The sequence below is a fragment of the Etheostoma spectabile genome, chromosome 9 (genome assembly GCF_008692095.1).
Source record: "Etheostoma spectabile isolate EspeVRDwgs_2016 chromosome 9, UIUC_Espe_1.0, whole genome shotgun sequence".
Taxonomy (NCBI): domain Eukaryota; kingdom Metazoa; phylum Chordata; class Actinopteri; order Perciformes; family Percidae; genus Etheostoma; species Etheostoma spectabile.
In genome coordinates, this window is record NC_045741.1 from 23,973,272 (window position 1) to 23,988,873 (window position 15,602).

The window sequence follows — 15,602 nt, forward strand, 5'->3', positions numbered from 1 at the left end:
TCAATCATGTTATTTTGGGAAATTAAAAAGAACATTGATATAGAAAAGCGGGTCAATTTGACCCAGGACAACGTGAGGGTTCAAAACATTTGCACCATAAATTGATGCAGAAAAGGCACAATATGTTGCAGAAAGATTCACTAAAATGCATAAAATGACTTGTTATACATTCAAAACATTAAATTTAATATTTGATGAAACCAAAAGTTACGCCCTTGAACTGCAGCTTTCATCCCTGAGTTGCAGGACTGCTGCCAAGAGAATTCACATTCCTCAGAGCAAGAAGAACCAGTAGGGCCACCTCAGCTCTCCCTGCATCTTCCTTATTGTGTGGAGCATAAAACATCAAAAGCAACATTATTTTAGACAAGTTACAGATCTTTACCAAAACTGTGAACCCTGCTCCGACCACGAAACAGGCGACGAATCCCTTCACACGTGTCCCCCAGCCCAGGGTCGAGGCTTCATTCACAGTCTGGAAAGAGTTTGGGTTGAGTTATCCTCTCAGTATAGCTCAGTATGCTAAAGTTCGGGTTTAGTTTTACCTCTAAAATGGTTCGGTCATCTCTGCGAGCCTCTTCACCACTCAAAACGGACTTTAATTTATCCATAACTGAAGATCCCTGAAAGGCCGACTGGATTGGAGAAGATTGCTGGTTGTTTCGAGGAGCGCGAGACCAATTTACCGGTTTCCTTAAATCTGCGTGGACGGACAACAACGTCACGTGGACGAGTTGTCAGGTAGCTTCACGGCAGGTGGATGATGCCTTCAGGTTCGTCACACCTGAGCGGAGAAGCAGCACAGACGTCTCACTCTGACCTCTCCCCCCCAGAGAAATTAAAAATTCAACCTGGTATGTTTCACTTTATTGTTTTGACATTTTGTTTTTTCTTTTGCTTTAAAGAAACAACATTTTTTTGATCAGATAAAAAATAACACATCTAATTGACATTTTATACCTCATAAGAAAAGAACTGGAAGATCGATTGATGATGATTTAGTTGCACTCTAATTTGCATATAAAGTGTGGTTGTGACCAAAGAATATTTACAGGACACATTTTTACTAGCTGAGTGATTGGTCTGCTTCAGCACAGAAGATCTTTGTTGAGGCACATTGCTGTAGATAAATTGTATTGTGCTGTCCTAACTGCAAGGGCAACTTCCAGTGATAGTGGTGTAGTCTACGTGATACACAGGTATATGCAGTATAACCACTAAGAAAGCTCCAGGGTTTCCACAGACCCAGTTAAAAGTGCCACAACATACTTTCCAATAATAAAAGTTTGAATAAAAGTTTTAAATTAAGTCTTTGATGCTCAAAATAACCCTGGGGGTGGACACCCAGAACCTCAACCATGATATGATCCCCTCCCCCAAAGGCAGATTCTGGCCCATGTACATGGGCCGATGTATTTATATACAGTACAGTATGCCCACTATCATCCATTAGACCACTACACCACTGAGTGATGGGATACTAAAACCTCATGCTGGGATCATTATATGATGCGTGATGCGTGTTAAAGTGATTCACTGTGAATTTACTGAGTGAGGAATAGAAAATATTCCTAGTGACAGATTTTGGTCATAATGTCTCAAAAAAGCAGACATTCTAAAAGTGTTGAAAGTGTCATTAGGCCCCACTGACAAACAGTCGGAATAAGATCTTTAAGCAACACTGAATATAATGCCAAAAAGTCATGCATAGAAAACAGTATCAACCATAATATAATCTGTAACAACATCAAATAGCCAAATCTAAACATTTAAACAATTTTAATAAAATTCTTATTTTTTTGGCATTTGGGTTTGAGCTTCAACAATATGAAACAAAAAGGCCACAAGATGGCGTAACACCAAAAAACAATGTGTGTTTTTGGCAAGTCAAATGAAAAGCATGCAATCCATAAAAAGCTTACCCTCATGAGTTCATGTTCACTTATATTGTATGTGCAAAATAATAATTGGCAAAAATGATATGACCGAGTATATGAAAAGTATTAGGACACAGTAAAATAACTAACATTAAATAACGAGAGTAAGGATAAAGGGCTTTACAGCTGATTAAATAAGGCAGAGGTAGAGAAATATTTCTAAAGTAAAGCATCCAGAAACTTTGTCCTTCCCTCTTCTGTCTGCACACTTTGCTTCTGGTCGTACTGCTGCTTGTACTGCAGACATCATATCCCTGATTTAAGTGTGATACACATGAGTCAACAGTCCTCTTCACAGAATCTCATCTTCTGACTCTGGATCTCTGTCTCTCAGCTTCAGAAGTCCCATTTCCATTGGAGGAGTCCTCCTCAATCTGGAGCGAACCACACTGCAGAGAGAGCACAACAAACAGTCACGCAGAACATAAACTGTTGTGAGAGAGCGCCATTAGAGGCACTCAAGTTGTTCTTCAGAGTGTGGATGAATCTGCAAGATGTCTGGATGTGTGGAGCATGTTCTCACCAGCTGACGGTGCAATAGAGCGTGCTCACGACGAGCATGGCGAAGGCGAGGTGCCAGGAGTAACACATGGTGACGAACATCATGTTGTTGTGATCATTTAGGTCCCACTCAGGGCCGTGGGGGGGGTACAGCACATAACCAATCTGCGAGCAAAGAGAAGAAGAAGAGAAGGCAACGTGAGGATAGATTAGGCAGGCACTGCCAGAAACAGCTCACCCACTCCGATTTACCTGCCAGAACCAGCTCCCCTGCAGGAGAGTGAGGGTGCAGCGCAGCAGCTCCAGGATGATGTTACCTCGGTGGAAGACCTCAAGGAAGGCAACAACCGCCTCGCCAAAGATGGCGAAGAGAAGTAGCTGGTGCACATGGACGTCCAGCATACTCCTGCCATGGAGGTGGTAGAAGAAAAGAAACCCTGCAAAAAACAAGAGGCACTCATCAGAGTAACTTCCTGTATCTGTGTCACATGGGTTTCTCCACTGCCACGCCTCTTTAGGAGACCAGAGGCAGGTCCTGGGTGTATTGATTCCAATAAGAGAAGTAAACCATTATTTCGCCCCATATTCATCAAAGTAAATAATGGACAGATCTCTCACAAACCACCCAGTGTCTGTGTTTGTGTTTAAGACTTGTTTCTGTCTCAGGAACACACACTTGTGATATCTGGTAACAAGCATGAGCTAACGTCAACTTCCCTTCACAGACGCCCGAACAAAACTACTTTTCCTGTTGCTAAACATTTCTTTTGGCTGTGTAAATATCTAATGTTGGCAAAAGAAAATAATAACGAATTATGCAAACATAACTTTTCATCCATCCACACAACATTCACTACACAATTTTTTGAAGAGAGGACACGCCCATTTAGGAGACAGGAAGTCTTTGGCCGAACCAACCTAAACATTGACAGTTTAATTGTACGGAAAAAAACTTATTGTGACAATATTGTCAATTATTTTAACAGTTTTAACAGAATAGTGTTATATCATATCCAGTTAGTGATAACTGGTGGTGTTGATGAAGGGGTACTTCAGTTGACCTAATAGGGCTGTTTGGGTATGTCTTAATAATATAATTATATAATAAAATAAAATATAGTAAATGAATAACATCAAGTGAACAAAAGTAGTTTTTCTTACCTTCATTAAAGAAAGCAATAGCCAGCATTAACCTATCCATTGCCAGGGGAGCAACCTCTGTGGTGTGTACGATCAGATTGACAGTGGCGGCCACGCCAAAGAACAGGTACATGGTGGCGTGCTGCCAGTTCATCAGATACTGCCAGTGTTTCTCTGCGAAGTTATACAGCTGTAGTCTCGGCCCGTCCGCTGCAAACTGCTCCGCCAGCATCCCTGGGGAGCACAGCGGAGGAAACACTCAGATCTCCTTAATTAAAGAGTGAACACGGGGGGCCCCCTGCACAGAGGCCCAGTCCTCGCCGCAGCGGTCTAGGGTTCGGTCGCGACCTGCGGCCCTTTGCTGCATGTTGTTCCCCCCCTCTCTCCCATTCCATATCTAAGGGGGTGGCGGTAGCTCAGTCTGTAGGGAGTTGGATTGGGAACCACAGGGTCACTGGTTCAAATCCCCATCTGGACCTAAAATATGGAGTGTGGCTGGAGAGATGCCACTTCACCTCCACTCTGACATCTCTCCATTTGTGGATGAATAGGTCCTGAGCATGTGTATGTATTTCAAGCCTGTGTATAATGATTCTAACAGAGTGTAAATTGTAATTTCCCCAGTAATATAATTATTAATCAAATATAGCCTGAAATGCCTGAAAAATAATCTTAAAAAGAGTGTACACTGTAAATGCCTATTTGTGTCATACTTTACTCACACTGTACACACTCATTAAAGTTATGTAAGTTGCTTCGGTGTGCGCTGGATTCATGCAGACGACTCCTAGCCAAAGTTTAAAAAGGAAAGGGACGCAAAACTAGGCTCATTTGAAATCAGCTGTTTTTCATATCACTCACAGTTTCTGTGTTTGTGTTTTGTGGCTAGGGAGACCTACTTACCAACAAAAGAGCAGAAGAGTATGACAGAGCTTTCGCCGACCTCCAGGCGGCGCTGTGAGGCTCTGCTGGCCAGCCGGGTGGAGCCTATGTTCTTGTTCCTGCGGGTGGCGTGCCAGAGCGAGTGCTTCCCTGTCCACCAGATCCCAGCTACCAGAAAGAAGCATCCAGGGAGCGCGTGGCCCTTGAAGCTCCCCATGACTCCGAGCCCCTGAATCGTGGGAGGAAACAGATCTACTAGCAGTAGCAGAGTGATAACCGAGGAGAAACATGAAGAAAACCCTGTTTCTTCTTCCACGAAAAAAAGAAAAAAATCTATTTAGCACAAATCAGGGTTTTCTTCTCAATTTTGCCTCTACGTTACATCTGAAAGAAAAATACTGTATGATTTCTTTTAAATGCAGGTATCTTGTATCAAAACAAGATAATGTGCAATTTAGAAGTGTTCTTCCAGTAACATGGGGATATAGCCTACAGTTTTTTTAGCATGACTGGCAAATGAGAAGGAATAAGAAATGGGAAGGTAAAAGTGGAGGAGTGCCTGCAATTGAGTTAAACAGCATAATCAGCAGCCATAATTAGTGTGTTTGTGTGTGTGTGTGTGTGTGTGTGTGTGTGTGTGTGTGTGTGTGTGTGTGTGTGTGTGTGTGTGCGCCTTCAGCTGACCTCAGTAGAAGTGTGTCTGGAAAGGGAAAGAAACCTGTTTTTCTGCAGACAGGTTCTGAGCTCTCTTCATGAATTTCCATTAGTTGCATGCTGTCCCTGGTAATGACTAGCCATCATTTGAGGATGATGTGTGCCTGTGTCTGTGGGTACAGACCAGGCACACATCACCTGCTGTTTACCCCTACACACACAAGTGAACAAACGCATGCACAATAAAAGGGAAAAATGATGAAAAACAAACAGGCTACCATTTCACAGTCAGCTATGTGCTGTGCACTCTTTTATCCATTGTGTGCTTCCTTCTGGTTTCACATGAAATCCAGAATATAAAGAAACTTCATCAACCTGTTTGACTTCGGTCCCCTTACCAATAAATAATGCTTTGTAAACTCTGAGAGCAAAGCAGGAGTGGCGTTAACAGCGAGCAGAGAATCAGAACAAGGTGCATGGCTGTGCTCTGTTTTGTGATGGAGATGACAGACAGTAATCCGCCGTATCAAAGGAAACCTTTTGGAGGAGGCACGATGAATACAAACAGATTGCTCGGGATGTTAAGCTGAGCTCATCTGTGTCAGAGACCCTCGTGCAACCTCTACAGACTAAGGAAAACACTTCAGTCGCCATGGCGATCACTCCAGCGTGTCACTGGAGTGCTGCTGCACGGCTCTTGTTTGGCTGTTTGGCTGATTTACTCATAATCAACGACAACATCTGTGCAGCGTCGTTTCCAGATTCAATTGTTCCCACATTTCTTCTGTCTAGGGTTTCAGTGAATAAATATACGTTGTTACACTCACTGCTGGGAAGTAACTAAGAACATTTACTCAATAGGCTACTGTGCTTGAGTCCAATATTGAGGTACTTCCATTTTATGCAACTTTATACAGCAACTCAACATTTAAGTGGGAAATAATGTACTTTCTCCTCCATTGTATTTATTTAGCATTATGGCCCAATGGTTAGTCAGCACTGTGGCCTCACAGCAAGAAGGTTCTGGGTTTGAATGCAGATCGTTCCGGGCCTTTCCATGAGGAGTTTGTATGTTCTCCCCATGCATTTGCATGGGTGTCCTTTGGGTGCTCAAGTTTCCCCCACCTTCAAAAAACATAGGTTCTCCAATCAGTGCCCTTGATCAAGGCACTGGCTCAGGTCTGGAGCGCTGGAAATGGCTGCCCACTGCCGCCTTCAGCAATGGGTTAAAATACAGAGAAGGACTTTTGTGCATGTACGTGTATGTGACAATAAATTACCTCCACCTTTAACAGTGACTTTTCAAAAGGAGGCCTTCATCGTTGTAGATAACTCTATCCAACAGTCTATAAAACATAAACTAGCCCCGCCTTGACCAATTCTAACATTAAAGTACTGCTTACATGTTGAAGCATCAATAATAACGCTCCAGACGGGTTATTCTGCATGAGTACTATAAGCTTTAATACTCCATGAAGCTTTAAGAAGGCCTATATTTGTTGCTATTAGTTTTACTTAATTGCAATTTAAAAACGCAGGCCTTTTACTTAAAGTAATTGAGTATTTTTATAATGTGGGATTGTTTTTTCCCCTTCACCACTGACAATACTCATTCAGTACCGATTTGATGTGTTTGATTGATTTCATATTTAATTATTAAACTGCCCGGGTATTTTTGAATAAGTGGGTGACACCATGGAGATTCTTCATGGAGGTGTAGAGTCTAGTTCAGGAGCCACTGACTATAAGAAAAGACATGAAGTGTTCCTGACTGGGAGCTATGTAAAGACACTGGCACAAAGTGCTGTCTTTGTCTTTTATTCTGGCAGAGCAGACAGAGGCTGTAAAGTTTAAAAATAGAGATAGTATTCAAAACAGATACATAACCCACAACACAAACACAAAAAGTAACTAACTGGATGTCTTACGGTGTGAGACAAGTTGCAATCTGAGACTTTTGGGCGTAAAGATCAGCAAAAAGAGGAGTTTTGTGGTTTACTGAAAAAAAACTTCTGTAATTTTTTTTTAAATATTAAGGCAATACGTTTTATTTAGAAGCACAGTGAGTGTATGTTATAGGCGGCTGTGTGTATATATATATATAGCTACTACATACTACTACATACAGATACAGTAGCCTATAAAATTCCTTTAGCCTATAGTAGAAAGAAAAAGGGGGGTCTTCTTACCCAAGTATGTTCGTCACTGGAGATGAAAAGTTATTACATAAAAGTATGTTTAGACAGAAATATCAAAGCATCTTCATTTTCTTAGCAAACAAATCATGTTTCCAAAGCAGAGAGATGTCCTGTGCTCCTCGGTGAACATCCGAATCTGGTCCCAGCTGCCTCCAGACCAGACCCGCTTCCCAACCTTTTTTTCCATTTTTTCCCCGAGTCTCAGCAACAGTTTAGGGCTTTACCCCCCGACAAACGATCCCATTGGATGACAGAGTTGAGCTCGCGTCATCATTCCGTGCTATCATTGGCTGACGTCCATGTCAGTCTCAGGTGTCCACTGTCCACGTGTGCACTTTCACTCCGCCTGCTCCCTCTCGGCTCCCTGCTCGGAGGAAACCGCTACTTTCCATCCAGCCGGGGCAGGGCAGGGCAGGCGGGCAGGGGCGGGCCGGGCCGGGCCGGGCTGGGCCGGGACAAGACCTCCGGCACGTACACTGGCTGGAACACTTCCTCCCTTATTATCTTCAGACAGAAGCTCTGCTGCTCCATCACTTCACTTGTTTTATTCACTCACTTGTTTATCACTTTACAACAATGTAGGCTAATGTGGGCTAATGTGGTCTAATGTAGGCTAATGTAGGCTAATGTGGGTGTAAACGGAAGCACAAAGTGAATTCTAGCATTATTCAGGATTTACAAAGCAAACTAGGACTAGTCAACAGCAAATGAATGGCCCATTGTAACCCGAAGTTTTTATAATGTTTCTCTTAAATTTATTTTTAGAGGGGGGGGATGTTCCCTTTATTGACAGTGGATAGACATGAAAGGGGGAGAGATGACAAAGGGGGGGACACAGACATAAACCCTCACAGGGCTTTAGTTTGTCAGAGACCCCTACGTACAACTTTTCACAACCGTGTCCTCTTAATGAAATGGATGGTCAGAACAATATTATGTAATAGGCTATGGCAAAAAGAACTGAAATTGTAAAATGAAGATATTGAGTCACCACCTTATACAGTATCACCACATATAGGCAAAAAGGGCAGAATAAAGCCACTCACTCACATTTCATGTTTCACCTGTTGCTTGGATTTAGTTCAGTTTTGCACTAAGAGTGCCCTAAGATCCGCTCTCCTCAAAGCAGTATAAATATAAAATGTGTATTAATTATAAATCTTTTGGCATAAAAACAATAAACGCAGTGCAACGCAAAATGTGTAGAATGTGGAATAAAACCCATTTTTTTTCATGTTAATATATATACAAAAATGAACTTTTATCTCTGATACTTTACCAAAAAATAAAGATGTAACACCAGGTAAACCTATAGATCTCAAGATTTCAAAATGTGTCTTCTCTTAAAATATTCAAACTAGACACTTCAAGCCCCACTTTATGAGATATTATTATCCACTAATTTTCTACAACTTATAAGATACGAACACCATTTCAACTTCAGAATTACACTCACACAAACTTCCTAAAGTGTTAAAGTGTGTGTGTAAAATAGCTAATAGACACAACAGCCACATCAACATTTTTGTTTGGAGTAACGTCCGACTGCAGGGCTGTGATAGGGTACATGCTGATTTACTGACACACCTACGGACCGGAGCCATCATCACAGTGACATCATTGGTTACACCTGTGCTTTACCAGCTTAGTCAAAATGTCTGCCTTGAGAAGGCCGATTATGGTAATGCAATTGTTATTATGGGATTCAACCACATTTGAATACTTGTTATTATTGGCTCTCTTATGGGCTGCAGTGTAATAATCCGAACAATAAACAATGTAACAACTGTTGAGGATACATTAAGACACTGAAAAGTGCATGCTTGGTGAAAGCACCTTGCATTAAGCATGGGAGTGTCCCATCAGTGTGCTTGTGGCTTGTTTTGAGTAGATCACAGTGTCACTCCAGCCTTCAAAGCCCAGCAGAGTGAGGTTGGCTTCACACGGCTGTTCTGTATTTTTAGTTCTGATTAAAAAGGTAATATGAATATGTCATGTATGAAAGACAAAAAAAGCAAACGTGTTATTCACAGAGAGGACACTAAATAGAACCTACATCATTTCCCCTAGATAAAACATTCATTTTGGGTGGACATAAATCAAAGCCGGATCACAGTAGATTCAATAGACCGGGATTTATTGGTTAGTTAATAAATTAAGTAAACATGTAGTAATAGTTAAGTAGTGATGTACATCCTAAACATGTAAAGACTAGACATTTGTCACTAGCTTGAAATAAAATCAAATTTATGTTATTGCATATTTACTGTATACAGTATGTATACATTCATATACAGGCAGCCTGATTTTGTTGCCCCTTCTTCATCTTATTTGGCAGTGCAAAACACGACAGAGACAGTCTGGGCCTCACATGCAAAACAGCAGATAATGCAGGGAAATAAATGACAGACGGACTCCCTGTATCAGGAGGAGGACTTTACTTTTACAATTTATGAGTAAAGATTATTAACACAGGCATGAAACAGGCGGCTGGTCTAGCTCACTTTCAAGCTTATCGTGAGGCTCCAAGTATTATTATTTTGGCCCATGCTCTTCTAAAATACAGTACTTTCCCCAGATGTAGTTATGTCATCAACATGGACAGAGTCTACAATTCATACAAAAATACTGGCTGCAATTAGTTTGAATATTCAAATACTCAACATGCTATTGACACTTTGCAAGTTAATCCAGAACATGACCTTTGTTCTTGTCTGACAAGGGAGAAGTGTTATAAGGGTTAAAGTTAACATTGTGTTTTAAGAAGTTTATTTTATAAAAGGGGAATCTCAGTTACCATGAATCTTCTCATCTAACTCTGAGCAAGAAAGCAAATAAACGAATTTCCCCAAAAAATTCTCCTTAAAGGTAAATCAGATGTGCAAAGATGTAAAAAGAAAAAATTAACAACTTAAAAAACCCACAATGAATCTTGAGGAAATTTTCTTCAAAAACTGCAGGTTCAATGCAGAGCTTTAGATTCAATTGAGAATTTTTTTGACACTAATATAATGTAGACAAAGAGACAAAACCACTCGTCTTTTGGGAATAATTTAAACATAACTTTCTAATCTTTTACAACTTTATACTGTATATTTAGAGTGTAAGACACCAGCAAATTACAAGTTCTCTCTCTTATTAAGGGGTCCCCTAGTCTTGCTAGGACTAACCATAGTCCTCAGATTGGACAGATAGTCTAGCTAGCTGTCTGGATTTACCCTGCAGAGATCTGAGGACCAGGTAACCATAGTCCTCAGATTGGACAGATAGTCTAGCTAGCTGTCTGGATTTACCCTGCAGAGATCTGAGGACCAGGTAACCATAGTCCTCAGATTGGACAGATAGTCTAGCTAGCTGTCTGGATTTACCCTGCAGAGATCTGAGGACCAGGTAACCATAGTCCTCAGATTGGACAGATAGTCTAGCTAGCTGTCTGGATTTACCCTGCAGAGATCTGAGGACCAGGTAACCATAGTCCTCAGATTGGACAGATAGTCTAGCTAGCTGTCTGGATTTACCCTGCAGAGATCTGAGGACCAGGTAACCATAGTCCTCAGAAATCAGCCGCAGGTTAGAGAGCCAACACAGAGACAAAGAACGGGGACTGACATCTGGCTGAAAAGAATGACATCCGGCAGATTTTCCAATGGCACCGGAGCAATCCCAGAAGTGGAACGTCGTGGCTATAGACTAGGGGCCCCCCTAACTCTCATAGAGCCCCCCCCTCCCAAGACAGAGAATGATCTAAAATCTCCCAATCAAGTACAGGTTTGAGGAAATCCGCATAGGTTGACCAAGGAGCAGCGGATTCATGCAGAACGACCAAAGTGCAGTGGACCTCTGGGGGGGAGGGGGGATCAGTGGGTCTCATCGACATGCAGGCATGGCAGGTGTATGTACAAGGACCGTTATGGGACTTTGATGCGGGACGAAGACCAATAGAGGGGCTTCGGCATGAACACGAGGACACAGCATGTGGGACACGTCTGTTCTTTCCACAGCCACTGCTCCATGCACTGAAACACATTTTAAAAGAGTTTATTATCTGTTGTTTGTTTATGATTTCTGCAGGTATTGATTTTCCTTAAGCACATGCACAACAGGATAAACACTGAACCTGCTTTACTTGATTGTCCATTCACTGTATTCCTGAAGGTGTGCCGTTACAAAAGAGTCCAAGCAATTTCCTCTGGTATAAGGAAGTCATAAAGCAGGTAATTCAAAGGACATTCAAGTGCTAACAACACTAAACACTTATGACTAAACACAAAAACACAAATCATTTTGGACTTCATTAATGCAACTTTGCAATCATTCAAAATGACCAAAATAGTCACAAGTTACTGGAAACAGTAAACAAATCCCAACCTTGACAAATTAATTCAAGTTACTGTATATCTTTTTTTAACAACTTTTCACACTATCAAAGTTATTTTGTTGTTCTGCTGGCTTTTTAAATGTGGTAAAAGTACAATATTCTCCATGTGTGATAATAATTTGATGAATAACCAGAAAGATATTGTCTAAATTGTGACCTAGTTACAACCTATGCGTCATAACTGAACATAAAGTACCATTACATGACCTGTGTACAACTTGACATGATTTTCATAATACTACAAAGCAAATATTTTATACATCTCAATTATAAAAGAGGCACATAATCTTTGCCAGTGTTCAAGTAGCATATACTTCAATATGGCAGTCGGTAAATAAAAGCTAACACAAGCAGGAAACTATAAGCACTGGTAATTATTTTAATAAAATATTACCTAGGGTTTTCCTAATAAGAATTTCCAAAAATTCAACAACAAAAAAAACATTCAAAAATGTATATATTTTTTGATGTTTTTTCAATTATGATTCCTAGATCCTCCTAAATTAGGCCTTTAACATGCACTGAGGAGAAAGAGTGGTAATCACTCCATAGCAGACATAGCGAAGGGGCCCACAGGACAGCTTTACAGGATCAGGTCAGCTATAGTCAAGGCCCTGAGATTTTAACTCTTGAACGTCACACCATGTAGAAGTAAAAATTTCAGGAGACAATCCTGATGTCTGGCCCATGGGTGCAAAATCCTCTGTTTTTACACCGCCAAGTCACCGTCTCCCACCGACTGATATCAACGATGTCTACGCAGGGAAAGTTGACGGCGGGGTGTGTGCGGCTCCTTCACCATGGAGATTGGCCCGTCTGCTGAATACCTCCTCTCATCCGAGAGTCTCCTCTCCTCACACGCCGCTGCTTCACTGCCGCTGCGGGGCCGACACTGCTCCAACCTGTGAGCCGCCTTTAGCACCCACCAAACGGAGACATCATGATCAGTTAAGGCCTCAGCGGTTATTGCTCCATGCTTCCACAGCAGATAGGTTTCAGGTGCAGGCTGATTGTTATCAGACCACATCATGCATATCCAGGTATGAGCTGCCATGCCTTGGTTTGGTATTTGACATGCTAGGATTGGAGTGAACAAGTGAACACGCAATGGGAAGGGAAACATGGTGGAGGACAAACATGCAGTGAGAAGATGTTTTACCTCTTTGTGGAAGCGGTGTGCACAGTGCAGCTCTTGAACTCCCCCTCCGCCCTTCTGCATGTCGTCACAACAGATCAGGCACAACTTGTCATCACCATTCTGGCAAAAAACAGAGTCAATTTGCTTTTTAAAGCTCAACCTCTGACCAAAATCTATTGTAGGACTACAGAAATAAAAGCTATATTGTGCTGTATTAAATCCAGCTCTGTGCCATCTTAGTGTGGCCGGTGTGTGCAGAAGAGCGGTGTTTGGCTGTCCACCATGGCTCTGAGATCAGCTGATGTCCACCGGGTGAATGAAATGCTGCTCAGCTCTGTGGAGAGCAGCGACACGAAGAAAGGCCAAACCACATGCACCTCCCACACTAAGATGACACAGAGCTGGTTCAAAATCTGCATAAGTATTGTGTACTGTTAAAAAAGTGAAAGGGCTAATAGTTATGAAGCTTGAAGTTGACATTGATGACCAAACACAAATGCACAATCCAGCTTTTATTTTCAAAGCTTCGTTGGATATGATACACATTAAGCCCCAGATTCTTCTTCAGAATTCCTCCAAATTACGTCAAGTAACATTTTTAAATGCAAAAAAACACAAATACAAAACATATAATTGATCTAGCCCTTTCATAAAATGTGAACCATCTATACAGTAGTATCACCAAAGATGCAGTGCACTTTACAATGAATAATATGAGTTTATTCATGCACCTATTAATGCTCTCTAAGAGCTCTATTAATAGTTATGCTTCATAATACCCTATTATATTGATATATTCTTGGTATAAACTGTATTACACTATTCCGTATGGTCCCCATATTATATATCATTTCACACTGATGTTATATTGCTGTATAATATAACATATAATGTTATGCCTCACACTCCATTACACTACATATGATACTTATTTTGTTATTTTGCTGCACTATACCTATGCTATATACTTTTGTACTGTGTAATAATATTATGACACTACTGCACCTTATACAATCTCAATACCCTCACAATTTCATAATGTACCCAATTATACAATACTATGTTAATATGTTACATTGACCACTGCAACATATTCTGTTATTTTAAGACTCTGCTGGTATTATTCCCACCACTGTCACTTTTATATTTGCTGTAAAAACTGCTTACATTTTTATTAGCTTTATAACATTTCTACTCACCACAGACATGGTCCTCTTATCCCGGAGAAAAAGTCTCTTCTGGAAAGACTCCGTGAGCTCTGGGATGGTGGTGATGCGGTTCTCTGGTACGGCTGACTTGGAGCGGCTGTTGTCCTCTGAGAAGCTCCAGCGAGCTCTCTGGTGAGGCCGGACCTCCCCCTTGTCCTCCCGCGTCTTGACGTGGCTCGGGCTGGCTGTCATTGTCGCTGCGTGGAACCTGTTCAACTTCATGGCATCTAATTGTGACTGTGGACCACACAGAGATGGACAATGAGTCCTAAATCTCAACTCAGAGGGAAACAATAGTGTCCTATTTCTATGTTTCCCTTTAGAGCTGAAAATGTGAAGAGCAACTGTGAGACAGACAGACAGACGGACAGATAGACAGACAATGGACAGACAGACGGATGGACAAACAGACGGACAGACTCACACTCACAGAGAGACAGACAGACAGACAGACAGACAGACTCACACTCACAGAGAGACAGACAGAAAGACAGACAGACAGACCTCACACTCACAGAGAGACAGACAGACAGACAGACAGACAGACTCACACTCACAGAGAGACAGACAGAAAGACAGACTCACACTCACAGAGAGACAGACAGACAGACGACAGACAGACTCACACTCACAGAGAGACAGACAGACAGACAGACTCACACTCACAGAGAGACAGACAGACAGACAGACAGACTCACACTCACAGAGAGACAGACAGAAAGACGACCATGCTGAGATTTTGTATGAGAATTAAATTAATCAGCCCTAATTTTCTTAAGTAACACGTTTGCAAAGCACATGATTGTAGCACCTGATGATAGTCGGCCTCTCGACCCACTTCACTGATTTACATGATTACACCTATATGTTACAAAACAGGTAGGTTTAGGGTCCCTGGATGCCGTAAAGACTGTATTACAAAAGTAAGGATTAATTAAGAATATTCTAGGGATGTGTCACACTACATTGGTATAACAGTTCAGTGGAATTGTACCTTTTACATACTTACATGTACCCGTACAATTTCATCTGACGAATAGAGCTGGTTGATTTTGTTGAATTCACTAAAGTTTGGGGTCCTCACAAGAGACCTGACGATATCTTGACTCCTACATTTCCCAAAGAGCACCTCAGTAGCATCTTTTAGTAAGATCCTCCCTTCCTAGAAAAGGTCCACCTCTTTCCTCAATTTGTTACGCAGAAGTCTCCAAGCTAAATCTGAGATATGTGTCCAATCAGTGCAGTGTCCCTTTAAGAACTGAATTACAAGAAAAAGCTTAACTCCATATACAGCGTCAACAAAGATTGCATTACAGTACACATCTATGTCCTTGTGGATTCATAAAATGGTCGTTTGGCTCCATTCACTGGATTAAATGCTCAAATTGATCTGTGTTGGCAGAAGCAAGCTCAGGATTCACAGTTAACCCTCGTGTTGTCTTCTCGTCAAAATTGAAAGTCAACAGTTTTGTTGACTCTTTTTAATTAATGTTTTTAACTTTTTAATGTTTTTGTCCCTTTTATCAACACTTCATCAACGTTTGTCACTTTTTTTGACGTTTTCAA

General features: G+C 41.4%; 3 protein-coding genes across 4 annotated transcripts in view; all 3 read right to left on the reverse strand.

Moving 5' to 3' along the window:
- sft2d2a (SFT2 domain containing 2a) overlaps positions 1 to 791 on the reverse strand; it is a 2,650-nt gene extending 1,859 nt beyond the window's left edge. Inside the window, exons 1-2 of the mRNA XM_032526811.1 lie at positions 546 to 791; positions 386 to 475 (exon numbers count right to left, since the gene is read on the reverse strand). Coding sequence (XP_032382702.1) covers positions 386 to 475; positions 546 to 611 — 156 coding nt within the window. The 5' untranslated portion in view covers positions 612 to 791. The remainder of the gene's footprint in view (positions 1 to 385; positions 476 to 545) is intronic.
- A 931-nt stretch (positions 792 to 1,722) lies between these two features.
- tmem45a (transmembrane protein 45a) lies at positions 1,723 to 7,890 on the reverse strand. The gene is made up of 6 exons (XM_032526793.1): positions 7,304 to 7,890; positions 4,482 to 4,689; positions 3,600 to 3,812; positions 2,691 to 2,875; positions 2,461 to 2,603; positions 1,723 to 2,326 (listed from the first exon to the last, which is right to left on the reverse strand). Exons 2-6 carry the CDS (start codon positions 4,675 to 4,677, stop codon positions 2,230 to 2,232), a joined length of 834 nt encoding a protein of 277 aa, XP_032382684.1. The 5' UTR covers positions 4,678 to 4,689; positions 7,304 to 7,890; the 3' UTR covers positions 1,723 to 2,229.
- A 1,845-nt stretch (positions 7,891 to 9,735) lies between these two features.
- Positions 9,736 to 15,602, reverse strand: part of lnp1 (leukemia NUP98 fusion partner 1) — an 8,876-nt gene continuing 3,009 nt past the window's right edge. Inside the window, exons 2-4 of one of the 2 annotated variants that reach the window (XM_032526799.1) lie at positions 14,028 to 14,273; positions 12,850 to 12,948; positions 9,736 to 11,328 (exon numbers count right to left, since the gene is read on the reverse strand). In XM_032526799.1, coding sequence (XP_032382690.1) covers positions 11,221 to 11,328; positions 12,850 to 12,948; positions 14,028 to 14,273 — 453 coding nt within the window. In that variant the 3' untranslated portion in view covers positions 9,736 to 11,220. Of the gene's footprint in view, positions 11,329 to 12,045; positions 12,604 to 12,849; positions 12,949 to 14,027; positions 14,274 to 15,602 lie in introns of those variants that run through there. The other variant, XM_032526798.1, reaches the window with a different exon arrangement.